The sequence below is a fragment of the Acinonyx jubatus genome, chromosome B1, assembly GCF_027475565.1.
Source record: "Acinonyx jubatus isolate Ajub_Pintada_27869175 chromosome B1, VMU_Ajub_asm_v1.0, whole genome shotgun sequence".
Classification (NCBI taxonomy): domain Eukaryota; kingdom Metazoa; phylum Chordata; class Mammalia; order Carnivora; family Felidae; genus Acinonyx; species Acinonyx jubatus.
In genome coordinates this window covers 157,699,975-157,726,491 of record NC_069382.1, presented here as the reverse complement: position 1 = coordinate 157,726,491, position 26,517 = coordinate 157,699,975, and the positions used below count along the sequence as shown (strand labels likewise).

Below are 26,517 nucleotides of genomic sequence, written 5' to 3'. Positions count from 1 at the left end.
ACATTGCTATAAGCTCCTATTATCATATCAACCTAACTAACAGCATCTGTCCTCATATACTCTGCCTTTCTTTGTCACTACAGATTAGGGGTCAGCAAATGCTCTCTGTGAGGGCCAGAGAGTCAATATTATAGGCTTTGGGGGGCCACGTAGTTTCTGCTGCAACTACTCAACTTGCTGTTGCAGCACAAAAGCAACCATAGGCAGGGGCTCCTGGGTGGCTCAGTCGGTTAAGCGTCCGACTTCAGCTCAGGTCATGATGTCATGGTTGCTGAGTTCAAGCCCCGTGTTGGGCTCTGTAATGACAGTGTAGAGCCTGGAGCCTGCTTCAGATTCTGTATCTCCCTCTCTCTCTGCCCCTCCCCCCTCATGCTTGCTCGCGCACTGTCTCTCTCAAAAATAAACTAACATTAAAAAAAAATTAGGGGCGCCTGGGTGACTCAGTCGGTTAAGCATCTGACTTCGGCTCAAGTTATGATCTCATGGTTTGGGCCCTGTGTCGGCTCTGCGCTGACAGCTGGGAACCTGAAGCCTGCTTCGCATCCTGTATCTCCCTCTCTCTCTGCCTCTCCCCCACTCACATTCTCTCTCAAAAATAAATAAACATTAAAAAATTTTAATTAAAAAAAAGCAAACATAGGCAATATATACACAATTGAGTGTAGCTGTGGAATTTGATGATATAATTTTCATGTGTCACAAACACCATTCTTTTGATTTTTTTTTCAATCACTGAGAAACATGTGGAAACCATATTTTTAGCTTGTGAGTGTTATCAAACCAGGCAGAGAATGAGATTTGACCTAAAGATCACAGTCTACTAAACCTCTCTATCATTAAATGATCTTTCCACTAAGCCCAATCTGTCTACTTGTGGCCTGGATCCCATCTTCTCTCCCCTGCTCGAGAACTTTGCTCTAGCATTTTTTTCTCTATCTCTAGCAGTAATTCTCTCTCCATCAGACCATTCTTATCAGTATACGAACATGCTATTATTTCTCCCACCTTAAACATCAAAAACTTCTTTTAAGCCTATTTCTTCCTAATACTCTTCCACTCCTCTCCTTTTTGTAGGAAAACCTTCCCTACTCACTGTCTCTAATTACCCTGTCCCAGGAATTTCTCTTTTAAGCCCACTCTAATCAGGCTTTCACTCATATTGCTATTCCACCCAATCTTTTCTTATTGATCAATGAATACTTGTTGTTAAACTCAGTGCACACTTCTCAGTGCTCACCTAATTTAACCTATTTAAGGTGAATCTGACAAAGCTGACTGTTCACTCCTCATGGGCACACTTTTTCTTGGTTTCTATGAAAACTCAGTTTTATTCATACCTGACTGGATATTTCCCTTCAGTCTCCTCTGTGACTGATTCTTCCTTGTTTCTTTCATATCTTAATGATGGAATGCCCCAGTGCTTAGCCCTTGGGTGGGTGGGTGGGTGGGTGTGTGTGTGTGTGTGTGTGTGTGTGTGTGTGTCTCTCGCCATTCATTCACCTGGTGATCATATTTGGATTCATGACCTTAAAACCTATCTACACATTAAAGTTTCTCAAAAATCTATGTCAAGTGGACCTCTTCCCTAACTCCAGGAGGACTGTGGTGGTTAAGAGTAAATACAGTAGGAAAGTACACATATGTGAAGTATACTTGGAAGTAGGGCTAGTTGAATTTACTAGGATTGGACACTGGCATGAGAGAAAAAGAAGCAAGGAGGAACAATCTCTGTATTACTTTTAGTTTCTATAAATTCAAGGTACCCTAGATTTAAGCACTTTTCTCAGAAAATGTGTTTTATAAAATATACTGGATCTTTCTCTTCTAAGCATACAAAGCCTCTTTGAAAAAACTCTTTCACATGGGATCCATGATTGCAGAAAACTTGTCCGGGTTATTCACTGCTGTATTCTGAGCATCTAGACCCCTATCTAGTACTTTCTGGCACATGGAAAGTACTTAATAAGGTTTGTTGAAAACTGAATAATACTCCCCATATCAACCCTGGCATGCTGCTTATTTAACTCACTTTTTATTCTTGATTCTTTTCATTCCACTATTTTCTACAGGTCAAAAACAACTGTTGTAGGGAACTTCTGACATAGCTCACATTGATTCCTGTCTCCTGGTATTCACCACCTTGTATAATCCCTTCCCTTTAGTACAGGCTGAACCTAGTGATTTACTTCTAATTAATAGAATAGACAAAAATGATGGGATATTACTTCTGTGATTAGGTTACAGAAGACTCTCATCTTGCTGTCGTTCCCTCTCCCTGGATCTCTTACATGCTTCCTTTGATAAAATGGCTACCTAGAAACGAACTAAAGGTGGTCTCGGGCCATTAGCCAGCAAACCAAGGCACTCAGTCCAACCGCCCATGAGGAACCACATCCTTCCAACAACCACTGAGTGAGCCTGAAAACAGATTCTGCCCCAGCTGAACCTTGAGATGACTGTGGCCCTAACTGACAGGTTGATTATAGCGTTGTGAGAAAACCCTGGGCTGACACCTTGATTGCAGCCAAATGACCAATTATAAGCAGAGGGCCCATCTAAACCATGCCTAGATCTCTGACCCACAGAAACTATGAGATAATAAATGTGTATTATTTTACATCATTAACTTTTATTACATAGCAATAGGTAACTAGTATACTATACTTATATCTGACATAAAGAAAAGAAAAACCAGAATTCAAATTCTGACTATAACTTCCAGTCATATGTCTTTAGGGGAGGCTTCCCCCAAAACCCCCTAAAACCTCAAGTTTCAACATTTTCAAGAAGGGAATATCACCTAAGAGATAAGGATGTCTGAGGAATAAGTGACACTTGGAAATTCATATAAAGAACCTGGCCAGAGCCTTGCACATTGCAGGCAATTAGTAAATGGTAATTTAAATGTGAAATCATACATGTCTCTCACTAAATAGGAGGCCCTTCAAATGTTTTTTAGAAGTATATAAGGTTTTAAAATGTTAGAATTAAAATAAAAAGTAAAATATAATTATAATTCTGTCACAAGTGAGGAAATGAAATATTTGAAAAATAATTTTCCTATAAATTATTGAGTCTTGCCTTTCATTAGGAAGAAATAATTTTTTTTAAACTGTAAGATACATACTTTGTCAGCAGCTGTCTCAGGAAGAGACTCTTCAATGCCAAGTTCTCGTCGTCTTTCAGCCCTAACTTCTGCATAACTACAAATGGAAAAAAATAGAATTTTAGTTCTTAATCACTCATTTACAATACTGCAGAAGTGCACTGACTGTTACGGGTCTTACTTATTCACCATGGATTCCAGCCTATTTGCTATGCACTACACTATCCTAGAACACATCTATAGTTTTCTATCTTAATCTAGTTATCTCAGAAGTTTTATATGCTACTGTAAATGATCTCTAACTACACAGTACTTGAGAAGAATTAAAAAAAGGAAAAATATGCTGATCTACTCCGGTGTTCCTTTTACATGATTGACTTTGGTATAAAAAAGATAGTTAAAATTTCTGCTTTAAATTGTAACACTTATGTTAAGAATTACATATGTATATATACCTGTATTCTATTTCTACATAATGCCAGTAAGTAAATTTAATAAAATTAATGCTTGTAAGTAAATTTAATAAAATTTTAACGAAAAGACGTATCAAAAATTAGGAAAAAGATCACTGTAGCTCTTAACAAGTCATGCCTGAAAGTTTCATTGCCAACATCACTATCAGTGTTTCTATAATTCATAAGTTCTATAAAAGAATTATTACCTTACTACGGTGTGAGTACAAACAATAAATTCTGGCCTAGAATTCCACTGATGATAAGTGATATAATAATGAGTCTGAAGCCAAATCCACTGTTGTCCCTTGGTGAGGAATCTATAATAACATGATTTGCCTTTCCCGTACTGCATTACTAAGAAGAAAAGAAAAATATATTGACTCATTATCATTAGTTATGAACCTGGTTTTTAGCCAAACCTAGCATTTACATTTAAATCTACATTCACAATTCAATGGCTTTTCAGTAACATAAATATCAGTTGTAAGAAAATGTTATTCTACAGGGATAGCTTAATGTCCCAAGCAATTAACATATCTTCCACAGTGCCCCACTTAGAGTCAGTTACTACTGATCTCAGATACTTTTCACACACAGTAAATTTCCAAATATTTAAAAATAAAGTGTTCACATATTGACTTCCTCCCTCCAACAGAGACTGAAGAGCAATAAGTGATCACATCTGAGTTTTTTCGCACAGGTACAGGTACCCTGGCAGGTACAGCATCTTTGAAGCACTTAATTCAAAACTTTAACCAAAATCAGAAAAACTTAATTGTTTCAAGTAACTGACAACAGTATTTCCCAAAACATTCTTTGTAGGTTGTAAGTTCTGAAGCTTTTTAACAGATATTAAGCAAAAAAAGAATTTTGTGGTTAATTTGGGGAATGTTGTTAAATAGTTTTATTTAGTCTTTCTTTTCAAAACTTCTAGTATGCTAATTTATGTCATGATTCTGGGGGTGGGGAGGTAGTAGGGATTGATTATGAAGTGCTTCCCAGTCTTCCTTGACCATAAAATCTATTTTTAAGGGATCAGCATTCAGTGAAACAAACTTCAGGAAATGCCAATCAGGAATCAATCTCTCTCTCTCCATGAGGAAACTGAGGTCTACAAATTAAAAAAAAAATTTTTTTTTAGATTTACTTATTTTTGACCGAGAGTGACAGAGCACAAGCAGGGGAGGGTCAGAGAGAGAGAGGGAGACACAGAGTCTGAAGCAGGCTCCAGGCTCCAAGCTGTCAGCACAGAGCCCGATGCAGGGTTCAAACCCACAAACCGCGAGATCATGACCTGAGCCGAAGTCAGACACTTGACTGACTGAGCCACCCAGACGCCCCTGAAGTCTACAAATTTTAAATTGTTTGTCCAAAATTACCCAGCTAGTCAGTAGAAGTGTCAGATCTTTTCAATACATCATAGAGCCTACTGCCCCTATCACTTGGAGTGCATAATGGGTTTTTTGTGCTGAAATTACTTTATTCTGAAATCTCCCATTTAGTTGATTTTGTTATATAACATGCCTTATTTTCATATAGAGGCCTACTAGACCAGCCTAAGACATCATGAAAGAATATTGAATATCTAATTAAGCTATAGAGGACACTCCAAGAGGTAGGATTTGGGGAGGAGAATCAGAGAAGCAAATAAAACTTACCATTAAAACAAACTTCTGAAACAAAGAATAGCATGTGGTAAAGAGGTAGTAGGTCTAGACTCTAAACCTTTCTCTGCCACCAGTGAATTGTGGGATTGTAAATTATTTAGCCTTCCTGTGTCTCAATTTACTCATGGAGACAATAACAATATCTACTTTCTAGAACTGTGTTGATGAATAATGGAGATAATGTACATAAACTGTTTAGAATAGTGCCAGCCGGGTACAACAAGATGTTAATGTCCCTGCTGCTAATAAGCATAATGGCAGGAAACATTAAGCACTCACTATGGGCTTTCTAAAAGTTTCTTTAAATGTGTACCTAATTCCTAGGCAGACTTATATGCCTGAAATAAAAATATATGAAACAGTGTTCTAATATTTTGACATACCATCCCAATTTTACTCTAGATGTAGAATTTAAACACTTCAAAAACAAGGCTTATTAGATGCCATATTATAAACCTGTACTTACTATTATAGATTGAAATATGTAAAACAGGAAGCAACAAGTTTAATTTAAATTTGATCTAGGATTCCTATTGGATTGGGTTATAAAGTGAAATCTTCCAATATTTTTCAAAAATACAAAAATGTTTACAAGTCTGCATTTTACCATCTTCTATTAATACATTAGTTATTTATTAGACTAAAAGCAGTTATTATCACCAGAAATATTAAAATCTACTTACAGTGCTCATGGCATTTTGCCAAGTTTTCTAGGTCATCCACATGATAGTAATCATAGCCTGATGTTCCCAGAACTTCAAATGGCAAATATCCTATTATAGGTGGTGCCCTAAATCACATATAAAACAATCGATAATTATAACTTTTTCCAGAATAAGAAATACCTCAACTAGAAATCAGTTTGGGGGGAAATCTTTACTTTTTGAAAAATGGATAATGGATTTGAACATCTGATTAAGTGTATCCTTGAAACCAATTAATTTCAAGAATTATATGACAATTAGCTTTTTATGGGATTTAAAAATGAAATTACCTGTGATCTAGAAATAGGAACTTCCATTCTAAACTATGTCTGGATGTAAACTCTTCATTAGGTTCTTCAACAGTGCACATTTCCTACAAGTAAATTAATAATTAGAATTTAGAAATACTGTTGTGTCCTTAGAAGAATTTTAAATATTGTTAGCCATAAAAGTCATTATTAGAATTATCAACAATAGCCAAACTATGGAAAGAGCCCAAACGTCCACTGACGAATGGCTAAAGAAGAGGTGGTGTATACACATACACATACACACACACACACCATGGAATATTATCTAGCCATCAAAAGGAAGGATATCTTGCCATTTGTAATGACATGGATGGAGCTAAAGTGTTATTATGCTAAGCAAATAAGTCACAGAAAGACAAATACCATATGATTTCACTCATAGGTGGAATTTAAGAAACAAAACAGATGAACACAGGGGAGGGGGAAAAAAAGAGGGAAAAAAACATAAGAGACTCTTAAATACAGAGAACAAACAGGGTTGCTGGAGGGGAGGTGGGTGGGTGGGAGGGATGGGCTAAATGGGTGATGGGCATTAAGGAGAGCACGTGTGATGAGCACTGGGAGCTGTTTATAAGTGATGAATCACTGAATTCTACTCCTGAAATCAATACTGCACTGCATGGTTAACTAACAAGAATTTAAATAAAAATTTGAAGGAAAAAAAGTCATTATTAGATAATTTTTCCCTAAACAATTTTTTTGAGTTTATTTATTGAGAGCGAGCAAGTAGGGAAGGGGCAGAGAGGGAGAGACAGAGTCCCAAGCAGACTCTGTGCTGTCAGCATAGAGTCTGATGCAGAGCTTGATCCCATGAACTGTGAGATCATGACCTGAACCGAAATCAAGAGATGGACACTTAACCACCTGAGCCACCCAGCCGCCTCTCCCTGAAATGTTTTAATCACATTTTAATTTTCTGGTACTAAAGAATGTGGCAATAAACATATGCAGACTTCTAGGGGAGTATTTCTCACTCAGTATGTTTCTCTATTTACTCACATGCCTATAAACCCTCATTCTAAATTCAGATCTCTGTCTTGAATTATAGCTCTGTATTTTCTAACTGTCTGGATGTCCCCATGCATCACAAACTCATTATGTCCTAAAATGAACTGCCTGAATCCTCATCTCCCACAATTTTGCATCTCAACACTGGAGGCATACCTGTGCTGTGCCATCAGTCTAGAAATCTGATAGTCACAACATACTCTCATTTTCACCTTTTTTCACCTAAGTGGTTGATACTAAATCCTTTCAATTTCACCTTCTAAGTTTAAAAAAAAAAAAAATCTGTTTGATCTCATCCATCTTCAGGGTCTTAGACCCTAGACTTGCCATCACTGGCTCACATTATCACCATAGCTTCTCTCCAGACCAGTCTCCCTATTCTTTAACTCATCCTCTATTCTGGCCACAAATACTCTCTAATACTCAAGTATGATTATGACTTCTGTGCTTAAAAACCTTCATAACTTCTCATTCTGTTTCGATAAAGTTTAAATTCTTTAGCATGGAGAAACAATGAAGAAATAAATTTCATTTTTAGACTGCTTACTTTTCTAACCTTATCTCCCACCATCCCTACCCCCTCCACCCTACTCATACTCAGCAATGCACTCCAAACTCCTCTGTGCCCCTGAATGACCTTCTGTTATCACAATATAGTGAATTACAAGCTTGGGCTTTGAGAGAATGGGAATTAGAATCAATCCCAGTTCTACCACGTGATAGCTATAACTCTGAGCAAGTAACTGAACTTCCCTAAGCCTCAGCTTCCTTATATATAAAATGAGGACTATACTAACATCTATCTTTAAAGTTGTTTTAAGAATTAAATGAGACAATACATGTAAAATATGCAGCATGTATGAACACTCAACAATTGTTAGCCACTGCTATTATTTCCTAAGAACAAAACAAGCAGAGCAAGACTGGATTAAGATCCTTTAAATGCTATTTCAGTATTCTGTCCTAGAATATGATATCTTCCTAAATTTAAAATCTTAGTCTGGCTTATTTCAAGCCACTTTCTAATGGTTGAACTCTTTCATTTTCCCACTTCTCTACTAATCATCTACTTCTTGGGCCCAGGAAATAAAATAAATTATTTAACTGAATTTTAAAATTAAAAAAGCAAATTATATGCAGTAAAAGGCACTTGTATATTTTAAGAAATTTCAAAAGCAATCTTTAAAAATTAGCTAGATTTTTGGCCTTTCTCCTTTAATGCAGATCATGAAGTAAACAAAAAGTACCCTAAAATTTTGCACAAAAGTAGGACAGTGGTGATATATAACCATTGGTTAACTTCAAAGGATACGTATTTTAAAATCAGTTATAATTTAATGAGTGCCTTGATAACTCATTTGCTTCAAAATTATTAAGACCATGTATATTTAATGACTCATCATCATTACTACTTCAGCGTTTGAAAGAAGTCGTTCAGTAACTTTGGAAAGAACAAAACAATTACATAAAGATAATTCTCATAATATGAAGTGAAATCCTCTTTGGAGAATAATATAAGAAACATACCTTGATGAACTGAGGTGTAGCTAATCTGACAGTGGCTACAAAACAAACTCTATCATCATAAGAAGGCCTGTGTGTGCGTTGTATAGTTCCTTCAAAACCATTGTGTGAAGTCGATACTACAACAATAAGGAAATATACATCATCAGTTACTCCAGTAAAATCTAATTTTTATTGATGTTCAAACATCTATGTCTTTAAGAGCTTAAAAGAAATACCAAGTTAAATATACTTATAAGAAAAGCATTTTAACTCACCACTGTTTAAAGATTTGAAATTTCCTATAAATTTCACATATTCATAGGTAGATGGCTCTTTTGGGTCTATTGTTCCTCGAAGCATATGACAACAGAATTCTAACTGATTTTTTGCTGAAATGACAAAAAATTTGATATATTTTTGATTTATCTTAAAGAATGATATATAGTAAAAGTTGTGTAAGTTTATAATCATTATTTTCTTCAACAGAGGCCCTTAATGACATTTAGTCCATAAAAGCAGAATTATCTTTAGAAGATAATCTCACCTTGTCCTTAATAAAGAGACCTTCAGATACAAGCAACTATATGTTTCCCCACTTCCTTCTTTCTCATTCTTCACTCTAATATCAAAGAAAGGTTTTTGCTTCCCATCATAAAGCTAATGCTCCTAAGGGCGCCTGGGTGGCTCAGTCAGTTAAGCCTCTGACCGCAGCTCAGGTCACAATTTCACGGTTCGTTGGTTTAAGCCCCACGTTGGACTCTGTGCTGACAGCTCAGAGCCTGAAGCCTGCTTCAGATTCTATCTCTGTGTCTCTCTGCCCCTCCCTCGCTCCTGTTCAGTCTCTCTCTGTCTCTCAAAAATAAATACAATGTTAAAAAAAATTTTTTTTTTAATAAAGCTAAGGTTTTTATCTCTACCTTGAACAGTCTTCTCTACCTTCTCTAGGACCAGAGCTACACCACAGTCATTCATTCCTTTAGCATCCATATATTCTCTTCACTGGGTCCTAACTTTCTACTTTGAAATCTGTTTAAGTCTTTCTATCTTAAACAAAAGGTTTTTCATGCCTTTTTTTTTTTTTTTTTTATCACAGACCTTCCTTTTTATTACATGCTCTAGTTTCCATATATTCATCTTCCTTAACTTCATGAAATGTGGCTTTACTCTTCACACCTCTACAGAAATTGCTCTTCGGAAGATCACCAACATTTGTATGGTTAACTTCAATGATCTTTCCTCATTGTTTCTACCTCTTTTAAAACTCACATGCCTTCATCCCCATCACACAAATCTTACCCTTCTTACCTTATTGACGATTTCTATCCCTTCTGTCAATCTATCTTCAAACTATGGACATTGACAAAAGTTCTCCTTCTCTTTATCTTCTATCCCTTATAAACTTACTGGCACTGGTAAATTTAATTACTCCTAAATCTCTCTCCTTAATTCTCACATTTTATGTAAGACCAAATCTCAAATTACTATTTACTTTAGGACATTTCTACTTGATTATCCCACCAAATAACACAAAATATCTGAAAGTTAATTCGTCTTTCTTCTAAGCCAGCTGTTCTTCCCTTTTGTCCTATATCTGTTATCACCCCAATTAGAAACCCTATCAATTTGGTCTCTTCTCTACCTATCACAAGCCCCAAACTAATCTGTCACCAGGACCCACTATTTATTTCACCAATGAAGCGCCCATTAGTCGTTTTTTCCAACTGAGCATCTAGTACCACTAATTTAGTAGCAATATTACCCTTCATCTAGCAAAAACATATTCTTTATGCTTCCAAACTCTTGCTGCTCAAATTCAATCTTGCCTACTACTCATATATATTATTTTTGTCATTATTATTTCAGCACTCAAGGACCAGTAACACCTCCTTTCACTCACAGCATCAAACTCATACTCTTGTTATTACCATGAATGGCTTTTAATCAAAGTCATCAGATTCAAAATCTAACTACTTTCTTCCTAAAACCTCCCCACGGATGATCCCTAGCCACTTGGTCACCTGTACCTAATACCCAACATCTGTGCCTACTGAGTTTATCTACTCAATGCTCATGCATAGTCTTTCCTTTTCATCCTTACTTCTTTTGTTATCCTAACCTCCAATCTGGTCCTTTCAAAATTTTCCACCTGAGATATATTTTTTTCAGACCACTTTTTTTCAAATCCCCTTTGACTCCTCACTGTGTAAAAAGTCAAACTCCTTAGGATGAAATATTAAGCCCTATTTGCTTCTCTGGACAAAATCACACCACTTGTGCCACCCCACCTTCATCATTATGGCCCAAATGACCTACTTGCAGAATCCTAAATTTTCTAAGCAATTTCCTCTGTTTTATATCCTATTACTCCTTTGGCATGAAACCCTATTTTTCTGGGGAAATAATTTTTTTTGTATATCAGCTATTTAGGGGGTCAGGAAGTCATTTAAGGCTCTTCTCTATCAAAAAGTATTGTTGCCAACCTCACCTCTGATCTTGGAAGCAGAAGCCTAATGACTGTTTTTCTGCCAGAGAATTGCATTCGGTTCTCCAGCCAATTTCGCGCTTATGAAGGTCTCTAAAGTGGACCCTTTCTCCTGTCCACCTACTGCTATGTCCCAGGGTTCCAGCTTTCTTCTCTCCTTGCTCTGTATATTTACCTCAAGCAATGTCATTCAATCCACGATGTCAAGCACTATTTATAGACACATAACTGGCCTCTATATCCAGCCCAGGTCTCTCTCCTCTAAGATAGTCTATTGGTCAATGTTGTAAGAGCTTGATTTTTAAGCAATTATGAATAATTGCTTAAATAAAAAAAAAGAAAATTTTTAAATCATGAAAAAAGTGATTATCTATACAGTTTCAGATTACACAAGTTACAACAATTTCAGATTACATAAGAGGTAATTTATTGAAGAAAATGAGATACTCTGGTCATATTAGTTTGTCAAATAAATCTAAGAGAAATGTCTGATTATACCATAATTTTGTATTTTTTTTATTTTGTACTTCTTTTTTTTTTAATTTTATTTATTTTTTGTTTTTAACATTTATTTATTTTTGAGACAGAGAGAGACAGAGCATGAACGGGGGAGGGGCAGAGAGAGAGGGAGACACAGAATCTGAAACAGGCCCCAGGCTCTGAGCCGGCAGCACAGAGCCCGACGCGGGGCTCGAACTCACGGACTGCGAGATCGTGACCTGAGCCGAAGTCGGACGCTTAACCGACTGAGCCACCCAGGCACCCCATTATTTTGTACTTCTTAAAGGCAACGACTTTTTCCACTATTCTTGGCAGTTTTATGATACAGCTTAAGTGCCAGGCACATTGAATATATCCAACAAGTGGTCATTTCATTCTGTTTATTTAATAAAGCAAATGGATTCTTCTCTTCGTCTCTAATTCTTCACAACTCCTTCTAACAGGCTATCCCTTCTTAACAATAGCCGCTCATACATACTTACACATATATGTACATGTGTGTATCTCTACTCGTGGACAGTTAGTATGCTACAGAATTTTAGGATTCAAAATACAAAGAACCCTTATAGGCTCCTGGGTGGCTCAGTCGGTTAAGCATCTGACTCGATTTCAGCTCAGGTCATGATCCCATGGTTCATGAGTTCAAGCCCCATGTTGGGCTCTGTGCTGACAACTTGCAGCCTGCTTAGAATTCTCTTCTCCCACCACCCCCGCCCCGCCCCTCTCTCATTCACGTGCATGCTCACTCTCTCTCTCAAAATAAACTTAAAGAAAAAAAGCACAAAATACGAAGAACCTTTAAAATGATTAATCAGTATTACCAGAAAAGTTAAAGAAAAAATTTCTAAAAATGTTTATTTTTGAGAGACAGAGTGCAAATGGGGGAGGGGAAGAGAAAGAGGGACACAAAGAATCTGAAGCAGGCTCTAGGCTCTCTCTGCGCTGTCAGCACAGAGCCTGATGTGGGGCTCGAACCCACACATGAACCATGCATGAGATCATGACCCGAGCTGAACTTGGATGCTTAACCAACCGAGCCACCCAGGCACCCCAAGAAAAATCAAAATTTTTAAATCATGAAAAAAGTGATTAATTATCTATACAGTATTACAACAATTTCAGATTACACAAGAGGTAATTTATTGAAGAAAATGAGATACTCTGGTCATTTTAGTTTGTTAAATGGATCTAAGAGAAATGTCTGATTATACCATAGTATTTTTATTTTGTACTTCTTAAAGGCAACGACTTTTTCCACTATTCTTGGCACTTTTATGATACAGCTTAAGTGCCAGGCACATTAAATATATCCAGCAAGTGATCATTTCATTCTGTTTACTTAATAAAGCAATTTCCTTTACTTAATAATTTTTTGAAATACATAACTTATTTTTCCCCCAGTTTCAGTGGTCAATTGGTGAATGATGGTGAAAATGAGAATGTTTCAGTTTTCTCTCATTAAATACCAAAAGATTTTTAAAAAAAAATATATTGCCAAGTTCGATTTTTGTGAAAAACACATTTTTATGGCAAAACTATTATAACAAAAAAGATGGAATTTCAATATATTCTGAAATAGAGTTAAGACTCCTAACATGGTCATAATTCCATTATATATATATAGTAATATTTAAAAAGGATCTAATAGGGCATATGGAATGATGCTATGTGTTCATTTGGTTAGATAATGTCTGTGTTTATGACAAGCTTACAAAAGAAAAGGAAAATGCAACCAAATACATTTAACTTTTTGCTTAATAGCTACTACTTACATTTTAAATATTCAGGGGTTAATGAATCACTTTCCAGCAGATGAGTAGAGAGTATTTTATAAACCTCTGAATGTTCCCCTTCTGGGATAAAATTAAATATACTTTGATCCACAAGATCAGACTGAAAAAGAAATTAAAAAAATAATAAATTTAGTGATTCAAGATACGTTTATTTTAAAAGTATATCATTGTTCTTGGTGCGCCTGGGTGGCTTAGTGAGTTGAGTGTCCAACTTTTGGTTTTGGCTCAGGTCATGATTCCAAGGTCATGGGATCAAGCTCTGCATCAGGCTCTGTGCTGAGTGTACAGCCGCTTGGGATTCTCTCTCTCTTTCTCTTTCCCCCTCTGCTCCTCTCCTCCACATTTGTGCTCTCTCTCCAAAATAAAACATTAAAAAAAAAAAAAAAGCAGATCATCATTCTTAAAACACAACATGAGCATATGGCTTTCTTTCAATTGTCCATAAAAACTGACAAATGTCAAAATATAGAGCACCACTCAAAAAACAAGAGAACGTGGAAGAAGGTTAAGATGACCTCCATGTCTCTGATTAGTGTCATCAGATCTATGGTCAATATGACTTTGGAAGTCTGACAAATTATTTGCAATGGTAAATTTCATCAAATTTGAACGATTAAAATATAACAGGACTAAGAAAGTTTACTAGCAAAAGCTTTGGCTACATGATAGAGCTTGGCTATGAGGTACAGCCTTATCATATATCCAAACCTCTGGTAAATTATGGTGGCATACACTGCAACCAAGGACCAAAGCACAGCCACTGGCTAAGTGGAGATTTGATTTTGGTATTATTTCAATTGTTCAGTGTGTCCTTTCTTTTCTATTACATTTTTCCAGCCATCTATCCTATATCTCATTGTCAAAAAGTCTTGTTTTTATTTTTTTAAGTGCTTATTTTTTTTTTTTTTTTTAGAGAGACAGAGACAGAGAGAGGGTGAGCACAAGCAGGAGAGGAGCAAGTAGAGAAGGACCAGAATCCCAAGCAGGCTCCATGCTGTCAGTGCAGAGCCCGATGAGGGGCTCAAACTCACAAACTGAGATCATCACCTGAGCCCAAACCAAGAGTTGGATGTTTAACTGACTAAGTCACCCAGGCACCCTCAAAAGCCTTGCTTTTAGATAACAACAAAAAAGGCAAGTAGTATGTTAAGCATTAGAATCCTTGCTAAAAATCTGGCTTTAACTATGATTTCTAACTGACAGTAATGTGACAAACATCAGGTTGCCTATGATGTGCCATGGCTGCGGAATCAAAAATGATTCAGATAGTTCCTATCCTTAAGAACCACTGACAACAAGGGCACCTGGGTGGCTCAGTTGGTTAAGTGTCGACTTCGGCTTAGGTCATGATCTCACGGTTCATGAGTTCAAGCCCCGCGTAGGGCTCTGTGCTGACAGCTCAGAGCCTGGAGCCTGCTTCAGATTCTGTGTCTCCCTCTCTCTCTATTCCTCCCCTGCTCATGCTCTGTCTCTCTCAAAAATAAACATAAAAAAAAAGAAGAAAAAAATATGAATGACTAGTATAGAATGGTATGAACACATCAATGCTTCCCCACTATTCTGCTTCTCCTAATACCTGATAATCTGAAGTGTCAGGGTCAACAGGCAGCAAATTGCTTAATTAATTAATGTGTCAAACTTTCCATTAGCCACACACATTTAAAATCTCTAAGTGAGGCTGATCATACTTGATGTTGGCAAACCATCCACTCAGGTCCCAAACACAATTCAAAGGAAAGAAAATAAAATGACAGCCATCTGGATCCTTTTATCTCTCTCAATCATTTTTATAAAGAAGAAATATAAATCCTGCTGATTGTCATATAAATCAACAGCCTGCCTGCCTTCCTGCCTTCCTTCCTTCCTTCCTTCCTTCCTTCCTAAAACTTTAAGTTTGTGCCACTTAACCCTCCTCCTCTTTTATCTATTTCCCCCACGCATCTCCCCTGACAATCACTAGGTTTGTTCTCTGTATTTGAGTCTGTTTGCCTTTTTGTTCATTTGGTTTATTTTTTAAATTCCACATAGAAGTGAAATATTTTAATATTTGTCTTTCTCTGTCTGACTTAATTTCACTTGGCACAATACTCTCTAGGTTCATCCATGTTCCTTGCAAATGGCAAGATTCCATTCATTCTTTTTTTATGGCTGAGTAGTATTCCACTGCACATATAAACCACATCTTTACCCATTCATCTACTGATGAACACTTGGGCTGCTTCCATATCTTGGCTATTATAGATGAGGCTGCAATAAACACAGGGTACATATATCTTCCTGGATTAGTGCTTGTGTTTTCTTTGGGTAAATACCCAATAGCAGAATTACTGGATCATATAGGCCCTTCTGTTTTTTTCTACATAGGTCATTTAGTGACCATTTAGTGGAAACTATTCACTATTTCCAATTACATTTTCTTTCAGGTAGACAACCAACAGTTAAATAACTGATGTGGAGAACAGTAGCTTAAAAGGGACTAAAACCTCCTCTGAAAAAAATGCCAAATATATGTTGGATACTACAACAGTGTTCCTTATGTATAGGCACAGGGAACAAAAATTCTGGCTCTATCAAATAAGCTTTCATAATCATTATATAAGTATTCAAAAAAATTCTAGATTGTATTTCTGCATACTATATTCATATCAGGCAAATTCTGTACTTTTTTTTTTTTTTAAGTAGGCTTCACATCCAGCACAGAGCCCAACATGGGGTTTGAACTCACAACCCTGAAATCAAGACCTGAGCTAATATCGAGGTGTTGAACCAAATCAGCCAGCCAGGAGCCCCTGATTTTCTTAAACCACACTTGTGTTTGTATTTCCAAACTAACAAGTTAAGGAGAGTAGAAAAGGAAAAGTATCTTAACAGCAGCACTTTTAGTCTTGGATTCTGTAACACGGCTAATCATCCTCCCTGCACTAAGTAATTACAAGTTTAATATATTCTCTCTAGGAGCACCTTTAAGCAAGTGTGAAGGAATCAATCTGAACTTGTAAAGTTTTATCAATTTTAAGTTCCCAGTAAAGAGACCAACATTTTGTGTTGGCACTTCCACTAAATTATTGCACAAGTAAGTCCAGTTTCTCCAGGTACATGTTTGCTGATAACATAAAGTGAGGCCGGGCTAAGGAGATCTAAAATCCCTTTTGACACTGAGTTTATTATGACCGTATCATTTTGTCAAAGAACATCAGACCAAGAGGAAAAAAAAAAAAAAACCATCAATAAAGTTCCTACTCCTGATTTTTAGCAACAAATAGGTTAAAATGTGCCTAAATTCTTAAGTATGAAGTGACAAAGAAAACTATTTTTTATAGGACCTCTGGTATCAGTGTTTTAACTTTATAGTCAGAGTTAAAATTAAACTTGAAAATTTTTAAGTTATATTGACCAATGATTAAGGTGGCAAATTTTAATTTCTCAACAGAACTAAATTATAAACACTATCGCCTAACTTGGGATTTGCTGGTTTCTTTCCTTCCAGACAACTTTTTAGACAGAAAAGGCTTGTATGTTAAAACACGAAGAAATTGTTTTAAACAACTTGTTACAATTAATTTTTCATGACAACCCAAAATAGAAAAGCACATGTTGTTTTTTCTTATTATGTTCAATCCTAAACAAGTATTATTTATTTTGTTTTCTCAGAAGACACTTGTGTTTGGGGTGCCTGGGTGGCTCAGTCGGTTTAAGTGTCTGTCTCCTGATTTCAGTTCAGGCCATGATCTCACAGTTCATGAGCTCAACCCTCATGTCGGGCTCCATGTGGTCAGCACAGAGCCTACTTGGGATTCTCTCCCCCTCTCTCTGCCCCTCCCCCACCTGTACACACTCACTTTCACACCCTTTCTCTCTCAAAATAAACAAACTTAATTTTTTTTTTTAAAAGACACTTGTGTTTGTGTTTTCAAACCAGTAAACAACATACAATTCAGCAATGTCAGTGATGTGAGGCTAAGTATCCACAGTAACTGGAGAACAGTAAAAAAAACCATTTTAATAAAGGATACTATTAACTCCAAATGGAATGAAATAGGTCTACTGGATTAGTTACTAGCAATCTCCTCCACCCAAAAGTTCACCAGCCAGTCTATAAGCTTTAGCTGACACAATGAGAAAGACCCAGGAGATGTTAATAACAGAGGAAACTGGGTATAGGGTATAAGGGAAGTCTCTGTACTATCTTCCTGATTTTTCTGTAAATCTAATAAGACAGTCCTAAAATTAAAAGTTAAAAAAAAAATCGAAGAAGGAATGGGAAGGTTAAGAAGGTTTTCACTGAGGGGGGAAATGTTAATGATCAAACACTTACAAACACTTAAATCCCAACTAGATCTGCTGTAGATATGCTATTTCAAAATGCAATTAAACATCCTCTTGGTAAAGATCCAACAGCAGTGTGCCATTACGAAGGAATTTTTAACAGCCACATCACATAATCTACTCACTTTTATATATTCAATAAATAATGACTGACTGACTGCCTCTCAGAATAATTAGCTAGCCCATATAGATAAGGAGATTAAGTCCTTGCACTTAAAAAGCTTACGCCTACCATAATTATCCAAATTAAAAAAAAATTACAGTTTACTGTGTCATGATGGCGGTACGTGTAGGTAACATGAGAACAAAGAAGAAGAGCATCTAATTCAGAATGGAGTTTATGGAAAGTGCCCAAAAAGCAGGCTCTTAAAAAGTGTGACCTTACTGCAAATGATACTCTATGATTAAGTTAAAGATTATATAGTCTTATAAATCCATAACTGAAAGAAAAACCAATACTATTGTACATGGTTTAAAATCATATAATTACAACTTAAATTATTTAATCTCACCTTCATTGTATATTAATCCTATAAAAAGTTTCCTTCTCTGGCTTTTTTTTACCATGTAAGTATTTCATAAAAGAGAACTGCCCAGAAAATTGAGTAAATCAGCCTGTTCTTTTCTCTGTCCATACTAGTTTACTTACATGATGCTATATTTTACTGTTTACTCTCAAACAATTTTTAGATGTTGGGCTAATCGCCTACTATTTGAGCTTACGTGGAAAAGAGAGCCCTTTAAAAATGTAGTAAAGCCAAGTCATTTTCTCTGTGACCCAAAGAGATTAGCAAATTACTTACTACCTGGCTTTCCATAAGGTCCTTTCAGAGTCTGGTCTTTTAAATGTGGAGACTGTTCTTTTTATGAAGTATGAAGTAGCAGAATAATCAGAGGGAGGGAAATACTGCTTTTTCACTATCTCTTGAAAGAGACCTTTACAGAACAGTTTACTTTGTATTGTCATAAATTTTCAAGAGATGGGCATTTTAAGAGTAATTTATAAGTAATTTCAGAATATCTATACTGTAACTCCCATCTTAAATAAGACAATTACATTTTATTTTTTAAAAAAAATTACATTTTAAATAAAACTTCAAATTTATAAAAACTGTCAATTGCACTGCACACAGCACCTAGCACAGAGGGTGACACAGAGTAGATATTCAATAAATATAAGTTCAATAAAACAGCAAACAACAGGGGTGCCTGGATGGCTCAGTAGATTGAGTGTCCAACTTCAGCTCAGGTCATAATCTTGTGGTCCGTGAGTTCAAGGCCCGTGTCCGGCTCTGTGCTGACAGCTCAGAGACTGAAGCCTGCTTTGGATTCTGTGTCTCCCTTTCTCTCTGCCCCTCCCCCACTTGTGCTCTGTCTCTGTCTCTGTCTCTCTCTCTCAAACAAAACAAAACAAAAAACACATTAAAGAAAGAAAAAACACTGAAAACAGCATTAGAATAAGGAGGGCAGAGGTTAGAGAGGCAGCTAAATATTAGTTACCGCCAGAGAAAGAGAGATACAGAGCTCTCATCCCCCACAGAAACCACCTTTCAAACATGGCTCTGGATATCTCCTTCCATGTGCTTTAGAACACTTAAAATAGGCATTAAACAAGAAAGAAATCACGGGATACTTACTGGTAAATGTTCAAGTAATGAAGTTATACTCTCAGACACATATATTATGCTTCCATCTGTCATGATTGCTAAAAAAAAACCATCAAGAGCCTGAAATTAAACATAATGGTCAGTTAAGTGAAAAGAAAAAAGTATTTCAGAGGACAGAAAAAAAATCTAATTAAATAACAAAGGACTTAATGTGGAATTTCCAGATCACTGCCAAATGCTAGCTTTTCCCTTTACAATACCTTAGTACATATCTTTGTGCATTTTTAAATGCTCCTAGCAAAAACAAAAAAGTCACATTCTAGTCTAATATGGGAGAGCTGGCATCTAAAACATAGAGACTTAATGTTCTATCATTTTTATATGTATACTAAATGAAAACTACCTTATTTGAAGATGCTAGTATATCTGAAGCACACATGACATCAATGATATGTCTCTGACACACAACAGAACACATTACAACCTTTTGGATATATTAACAGAGAGGTATCTGACTGAAGCTTAAGGAGATACATGGGTAATAAAGTGAAAGGGAGATTAAGCTGTTGTAAGCTGAGGTCAGATCATGATAGGCCTTGAATACCAGGTCAAGACATTAGGACTTCATTCAAAAGAAGTCTAGAAGCAGTGTGTACATGGATTTAGGGAAAACGGAATTGCTAGGAAAATCTCAGTGGCTTTTGGAATGGTCTGGGAAGTTAACAAAAATCTGAATTAAATTAGTAGTAGTAAGACCGAGAAGGACGTAGGCAAGCATTGAGAGATGGGAAGTTAGAGTTCAGGAAGTAAGCTGGTGTAGAGGATACAATACTTAATAAATAAAGCAATCCTGTATTTTCACTTAAGAATCCTAGGCACAAAAGTGACAGGTGAAGAAATAAGATCTGCAAAAGACAGAAGCATGTCAAAGACAAATCCTTGGGGGTAATTATCTACATATGGGGATGAGGAGGAGGAAAAGTACCAGAGAACATGACAGAAAAGAGAGAAGGCACTGTTGTCAAGGGAGGCAATGGAAGAGTAAATGACAAGGTGAGTGAGGAGAAAGAGGGATGGTTCACTGTAAAATGAGATCAAACAGGATAAAGACTGAAAAAATGAGAAATGAATTTTGGTGACTTTCAAAAGATTTATGTCAGTTGAAGGGTAAGTCAGACTATACAGTGAGTTTAGAGACAAGTGGATAATTGGGCTATTATAAACCATTCCTTTATGAACTTCAGAGGGAAGAAAGGAAAAAGGACAAGTTTTAAGGGGACCAGGTTTCAAGGGAAGTAACTGAAGTATATATGCAGGCTGAAGGAAAGGAAGATCCAGTGAAAAAATGCTGAAGATACACAGCAGAAAAGATATACTATAGGAGGAGCTCCTCTCTGCCTATCAAAACAGTTATCACATTACATTTACATTTCTTTTTAAATTATAGGGCTCTCTAAAAAATGGCAATCTCGGGAAAAACCATATATATCTTCTCAAAAAAAGAAAGCCATATATATCTGCTTCAACACTGTTATCTGCAGCACCCAGCAGATGTGCCACACAGAGTAGATAAAAAATATCTGTAATATATAATGTATGGACCTGGGAGTTAGACCAATCTCCATCTACTTCTAAGTAATTATGAAGAATTGTTGAACATACAGAAAAAGGCACCCTCCCTACCACCCCTCACCTTGTATTAGGGGATAGATTTGGATGTCAGAATGAACAGATTTTGAGTAGATGGCTATCTTCTAGAATAGCTCAGAGAAATGCATTCTTGGCTCTGTGTAAGAAAACCTTGTAATTTAAGAATATTCATGAAATTATTTTTCCAAAAACTCTTTACTACGATAATTCAAGTATTACTGTTTTGTTATGAATGGGGTCAAAATGATACAAAAAAGAACATGCTTCATGTAAGGCTAGATTATCTTTGAAAGCAAATTAATATTTACTACAGTCATCTGTATTTGCTCTTAGATATTTGCTAGAAATTGAGTGCAGCTCTCTTCTGTGAAGAGAAGGAACTGGAATCAGAACTCTCAATGACATAAGGCCATTTCTAGAACCAGAAACTGCCCTTTTCATCTTCAGGAAAGGCAAAGACTAACCAGAGAGAAGTCTCCACCAGCATACTACAAAAGTCTTAACACAAGAAGGACCCCAGGGCCCAGACTTCTTTTCAATGGAGGGATGCAATTTCTGGGCAAGGTGGATGGGTAGGTACACCAAAAACTAAAGGGGTCTTGATGAAGACCCTATGGCAGAAGAGAAGACATATGGAAGAGAAAGTAAGACAGGGAAGGACATCCTACTCCTAAGACTGAAGCCTATAAAGCGTATCCCTTCCCCACATTGTATAACAGAAAGAGTTAATTAAAATTCTTTGTCTTCAAACATAGTGGCAGAATAGGAGGACCCTAGGCTCACCTCATCCCACAAATACAACTAGATAACTATGAAATAACCTAAATACCCCAGAAATCCATCTAAAGACTGATAGAACAAGCTCCACAACTGAAAGTAGAGAAGAGGCCACAGTGAAGAAAGTAGGAAGTGCAGAGATGCAGCGAAACAGATCAGCTGCTGCAGTGGGAAGGGAGGAAGCTCCAGTAGCAGAGAAGAATGAAAGACACACTAGCACACAGGGGAGCACATGAGGAAAACAAATCCCCATACCAATTGGCTTGGAAAGCAAGAGGGGTCAAATCTTGTGAGGCGCAACCAGCAGGCTTAAAGCCTGGAATTCTAAAGATCAGCAGGCTTGGCTTGGGGAGAGACCGGAGGCAGTGGTGAAGGCAGGACAAACAACCCATGGACATACAGTATAGAAACAGCGATCTGAAGAGCACCTGGGCACACAATGGAGAGGTGATTTGCTCACTTCAGAGTGTATCCCAGAGAGGCAGCATTCACAGAAAGTCCCTACCAGGAACAAAGGAACTGGTAAGCACCATTTCCCTCCCCCACCCCTCAGCCTAAGCACACAGCCACCAGTGGGAACCAGTGCAGCCAACACTTGTTACCTAAATTATTTATACCTATCTCCATACCCCTGTGGTCCAGAGAAGAACTGTCCTTTCCAGTCACACTTGTCTCAGTCCCAGGATGGTGTGTCTCATCCCCCAGAAAACCAAACCCCTGCCCACACCATATCTCCCCACTCAGGAGTCTGGCAGGGCCTCAGTTCCAGTGGAGGTGGTGATAGGTCTCATTTCATAAACCGACCAGACCACACCTATTAAAACATGCCACATTCAGGCCAGGAACCAAACACTGCCTAAAATAGGCAAAGAGAGCCTCTGTAGATGACTGACCTGAAGAATAAAGCAGCCAGGACACAACAGCAGGGCACACGCAGCACACACTGGAGATTCTCCCTGAAGTGCTAGGCCCTGGAGAAGAGGGCAAACTACCCGGCAGGGCACTACAAAACATCTTATTCAAAAAGCCATTACCCTCAAAAACAGGAGATGTTGCTGACTTTCCTAACACAGAGAAACAGGCAGAGAGACTTAGACAAAATGAGAAGACAGAGGAATTTGTCCCAAATGAAAGAACAGGACAAAGCCACAGCCAGAGATCTAAGTAAAACAGAAGTAACATGCCTGATAGAGATTTTAAAGTAATGATCATAAATATACTCACTGGACTTGACAAAAGAGTGGAAGACATTAGTGAGACCCTCAACACAGAGATAAAGAATAGCATAGCAAAAATAAAGAGCTTAATAAAAGAAATGAGAAATACACTTATCAGAAAGAACAGCAGGATGGAAGAAGCAGAGGAATGAATTAATGACCTAGAAGACAGAGTAACGGAAAGTTATCAAGCTGAACAAAAGACAGAAAAAAAGAATTGCACAAAACAAGAACAGACTTAGGTAACTCAGTAACTCCATCAAACACAGTAGCATTCATATTATAGACATCCAGAAGAAAAGGAGGGAGAAAAGGGAGAAGAAACTTTATTTAAAGAAATAATAGCTGAAAGCTTCCTTAATTTGGAGAAAGAAAGGCATAGAGAACCCCTGACAAAAATCAACAAAAATAGATCTACGTCAAGACATAATGTAATTAAAATAGCAAAATACAGTAATAAAGAAAAAAATTTAAAAGCAACAAGACAAAAGAATACAGTTACATACAAGGGAAATCCCACAAAGCTAGCAGGGGATTCTTCAGCAGAAACTTTCCAAACCAGAAGGGTGTGGCATGATAAATTCAAAGTACTGAATGGGAAAAATCGGCAACCAAGAATACTTTATTCAGCAAGGCTATCATTCAGAACAGCAAGGCTATCATTCAGAACAGAGAGATAAAGAGTTTCCCAAACAACAACAAAAATAGAGTCTTCCAGACAAACCAAAACTAAAGGAGTTCATGATCACTAAATGAGCTCTGAAAGAAATATTAAAGGGAAATCTCTCAGGGGAAAAGAAACAGTGTGAACAGGAAACACAAAAGCAGTAAAAGTGAGTATTTCTATAAAACATCAGTCAAGGAACTTGCAAAATAAAAGGATGTGAAATATGATACCATATACCTAAAACATGGGGAAGAGAGGTGTAATGAGTGAGTTCAAACCTAAACAACCATCAACTTAATATAGACTGCTAAATGCAGAAGATGTTAAACATAAACTTAATGATAACCACAGATCAAAAATCACTAATATGGAAAGAATGAGGAGAAATACATCCAATGTATCACTAAAGAGAACCAGCAAACCATAAAAGAGAGAAAGACAAGAAAGGATCAGAGAAAATCTTCAGAAATGACCACAAAACAGGTAATAAAATAGTAATAAATATGTATCTATCAAGAATTACTTTGAATGTAAATGGACTAAATGCTCCAATTAAAAGACACGGTGACAGGATGGATTATAAAAAAAAAAATACCCATCTATATGTTGCTTGTAAGAGACTCATTTTAGACCTAAAGACATCTGCAGATTGAAAGTGAGGTTATGGGAGAAATATTTATTATGTAAATGGATGTCAAAGGAAAGCCAGAGTGAAAAGAGAGGCATACCAAGAAACAGACTCTTAACTAAAGAGAACAAACTGAGGGTTGCTGGAGGAGAGGTGGGCAGGCGGTATGGATTAAACCCATGATGGGTAGTAAAGAGGGCACTTGTGATGAGCACTGGGTGTTATATGTAAGTGATGAGTCACTAAATTCTATACCTGAAACTAATACTGCACCATATGTTAACTAGCTAGAATTTAAATAAAAATTTAGAGAGAGAAAGAAAAAGAGAGAGAGAGAAGAGGAAGGAGAGGAAGGAGAGGAAGGAGAGGAAGGAAGGAAGGAAGGAAGGAAGGAAGGAAGGAAGGAAGGAAGGAAGGAGGGAGGGAAAGGGGGGAGGGAAAGGGGGGGAGGGAAGGAAAGAAAGCCAGAGTAGCAATACTTATATGGGACAAAATAGACTTTAAAACAAAGCCTATAACAAGAAGCAAAGAAGGACACTATACAATAAAAAAGGGGACAATCCAACAAGATATAACAATTGAAAATATTTATGCCTCCAAATACATAAAACAGTTAATAATAAACATAAAGGGACTAATCAATAATAATACATTAATAGTAGGGAACTTTAACAACCCACTTACATCACAGAATATCAACAAGGAAACCATAGCTTTGAATGAACATTGGACCAGATTTAATAGACATATTCAGAACATTCCATCCTAAAACAGAATACACATTCTTTTTAAGTGCAAATGGAACATTCTCCAGAACAGATCACATATTAACCCAAAACATGCCTCAACAAATTCAAAAAGACTGAAGTCATACATACCATGTATCTTTTCTGACCACAACTCTATGAAACTAGAAGTCAATCACAAGAAAAATCTGGAAAGACCACAAATGCATGGAAGTTAAATAACATGCTACTAAATGGATCAATGAGGAAATAAAGGGAATAAAAAGGACATGAAAACAAATGAAAATGAAATGAAATGAAATCCTTCAGGATGCAGTAAAAGCAGTTCTAGGAGGGAAGTTTATAGCAATACAGGCTTACTTCAAGAAGCCAGAAAAATCTCAGATAAACAACCTAAACTTAACACCTAAAGAAGCTAGAAAAAGAACATCAAACAAAACCTAAAGCCAGCAGAAGGAAGGAAATTATAAAGATTACAGCAGAAATAAATGATATATAAACTAAAACAAAACCAAACAAAAAACAGATCAATGAAACCAGAGCTGGTTCTTTGAAAAAAAATCATTACAACTGAGAAGACACTTAACCAGACTTATCAAGAAAAAAGAGAAAGGACCCAAATAAATAAATGACAAATGACAGAGGAGAATTAATAACAAACACCAGAGAAATGCAATTGCCATAGATTATTAAAAAACTATATGCCAAGAAATTGGACAACATAGAAAAAATGGATAAATTCCTAGAAAAAATATGGCCTACCAAAACTGAAACAGGAAAATAAAAAAATTGAACAGACCAATTACCAGCAAAGAAATGGAATCAGTAATCAGAACACTCCCAACAAACAAAAGTTCATGACCAGATGGCTTCATTGACAAATTCTACCAAACATTTAAAGAAGAGTTAATACCTATTCTTCTCAAACTACTCCAAAAACTAGAAGAGTAAGGAAAACTTCCAAATTCATTCTATGAGGCCAGTATTACCCTGATACCAAAACCAGATAAAGACACTACAAAAAAAAGAATTACAGGCCATATCTCTCATGAACATAGATGCAAAAATCCTGAATAAATTATTAGCAAACTGAATCCAACAAAACATTAAAAAAATCATTCACCATGATCAAGTGTGTCTATTCCTAGATTGCAAGAGTGGGTCAATATTTGTAAATCAACCAATATGATACATCATATCAATAAGAGAAAGGATAAAAACCATATGATCATTTCAGTAAATGCAGAAAAAGCATTTGACAAAGTACAACATCCATTCACGATAAAAACCCTCAACAAAGTGGTTTTCAAGGGAGCATACCTCAACATAATAAAGGCCATATATGAAAAACCCACAGCTAATATCC

The 26,517-nt window shown here is 36.6% G+C and overlaps 1 protein-coding gene across 6 annotated transcripts in view; it reads right to left on the bottom strand.

The window, feature by feature from the left end:
• Positions 1-26,517, bottom strand: part of CLOCK (clock circadian regulator) — a 128,170-nt gene that overhangs the window by 33,632 nt on the left and 68,021 nt on the right. For all 6 annotated transcript variants that reach the window (XM_027057016.2, XM_015068547.3, XM_053217347.1 and 3 more), the window contains 8 exons: positions 19,497-19,586; positions 13,513-13,633; positions 9,033-9,146; positions 8,779-8,894; positions 6,223-6,305; positions 5,912-6,018; positions 3,768-3,915; positions 3,128-3,203 (listed from right to left, as the gene is read on the bottom strand). In XM_027057016.2, the coding sequence (XP_026912817.1) occupies positions 3,128-3,203; positions 3,768-3,915; positions 5,912-6,018; positions 6,223-6,305; positions 8,779-8,894; positions 9,033-9,146; positions 13,513-13,633; positions 19,497-19,586 (855 nt within the window). The remainder of the gene's footprint in view (positions 1-3,127; positions 3,204-3,767; positions 3,916-5,911; positions 6,019-6,222; positions 6,306-8,778; positions 8,895-9,032; positions 9,147-13,512; positions 13,634-19,496; positions 19,587-26,517) is intronic.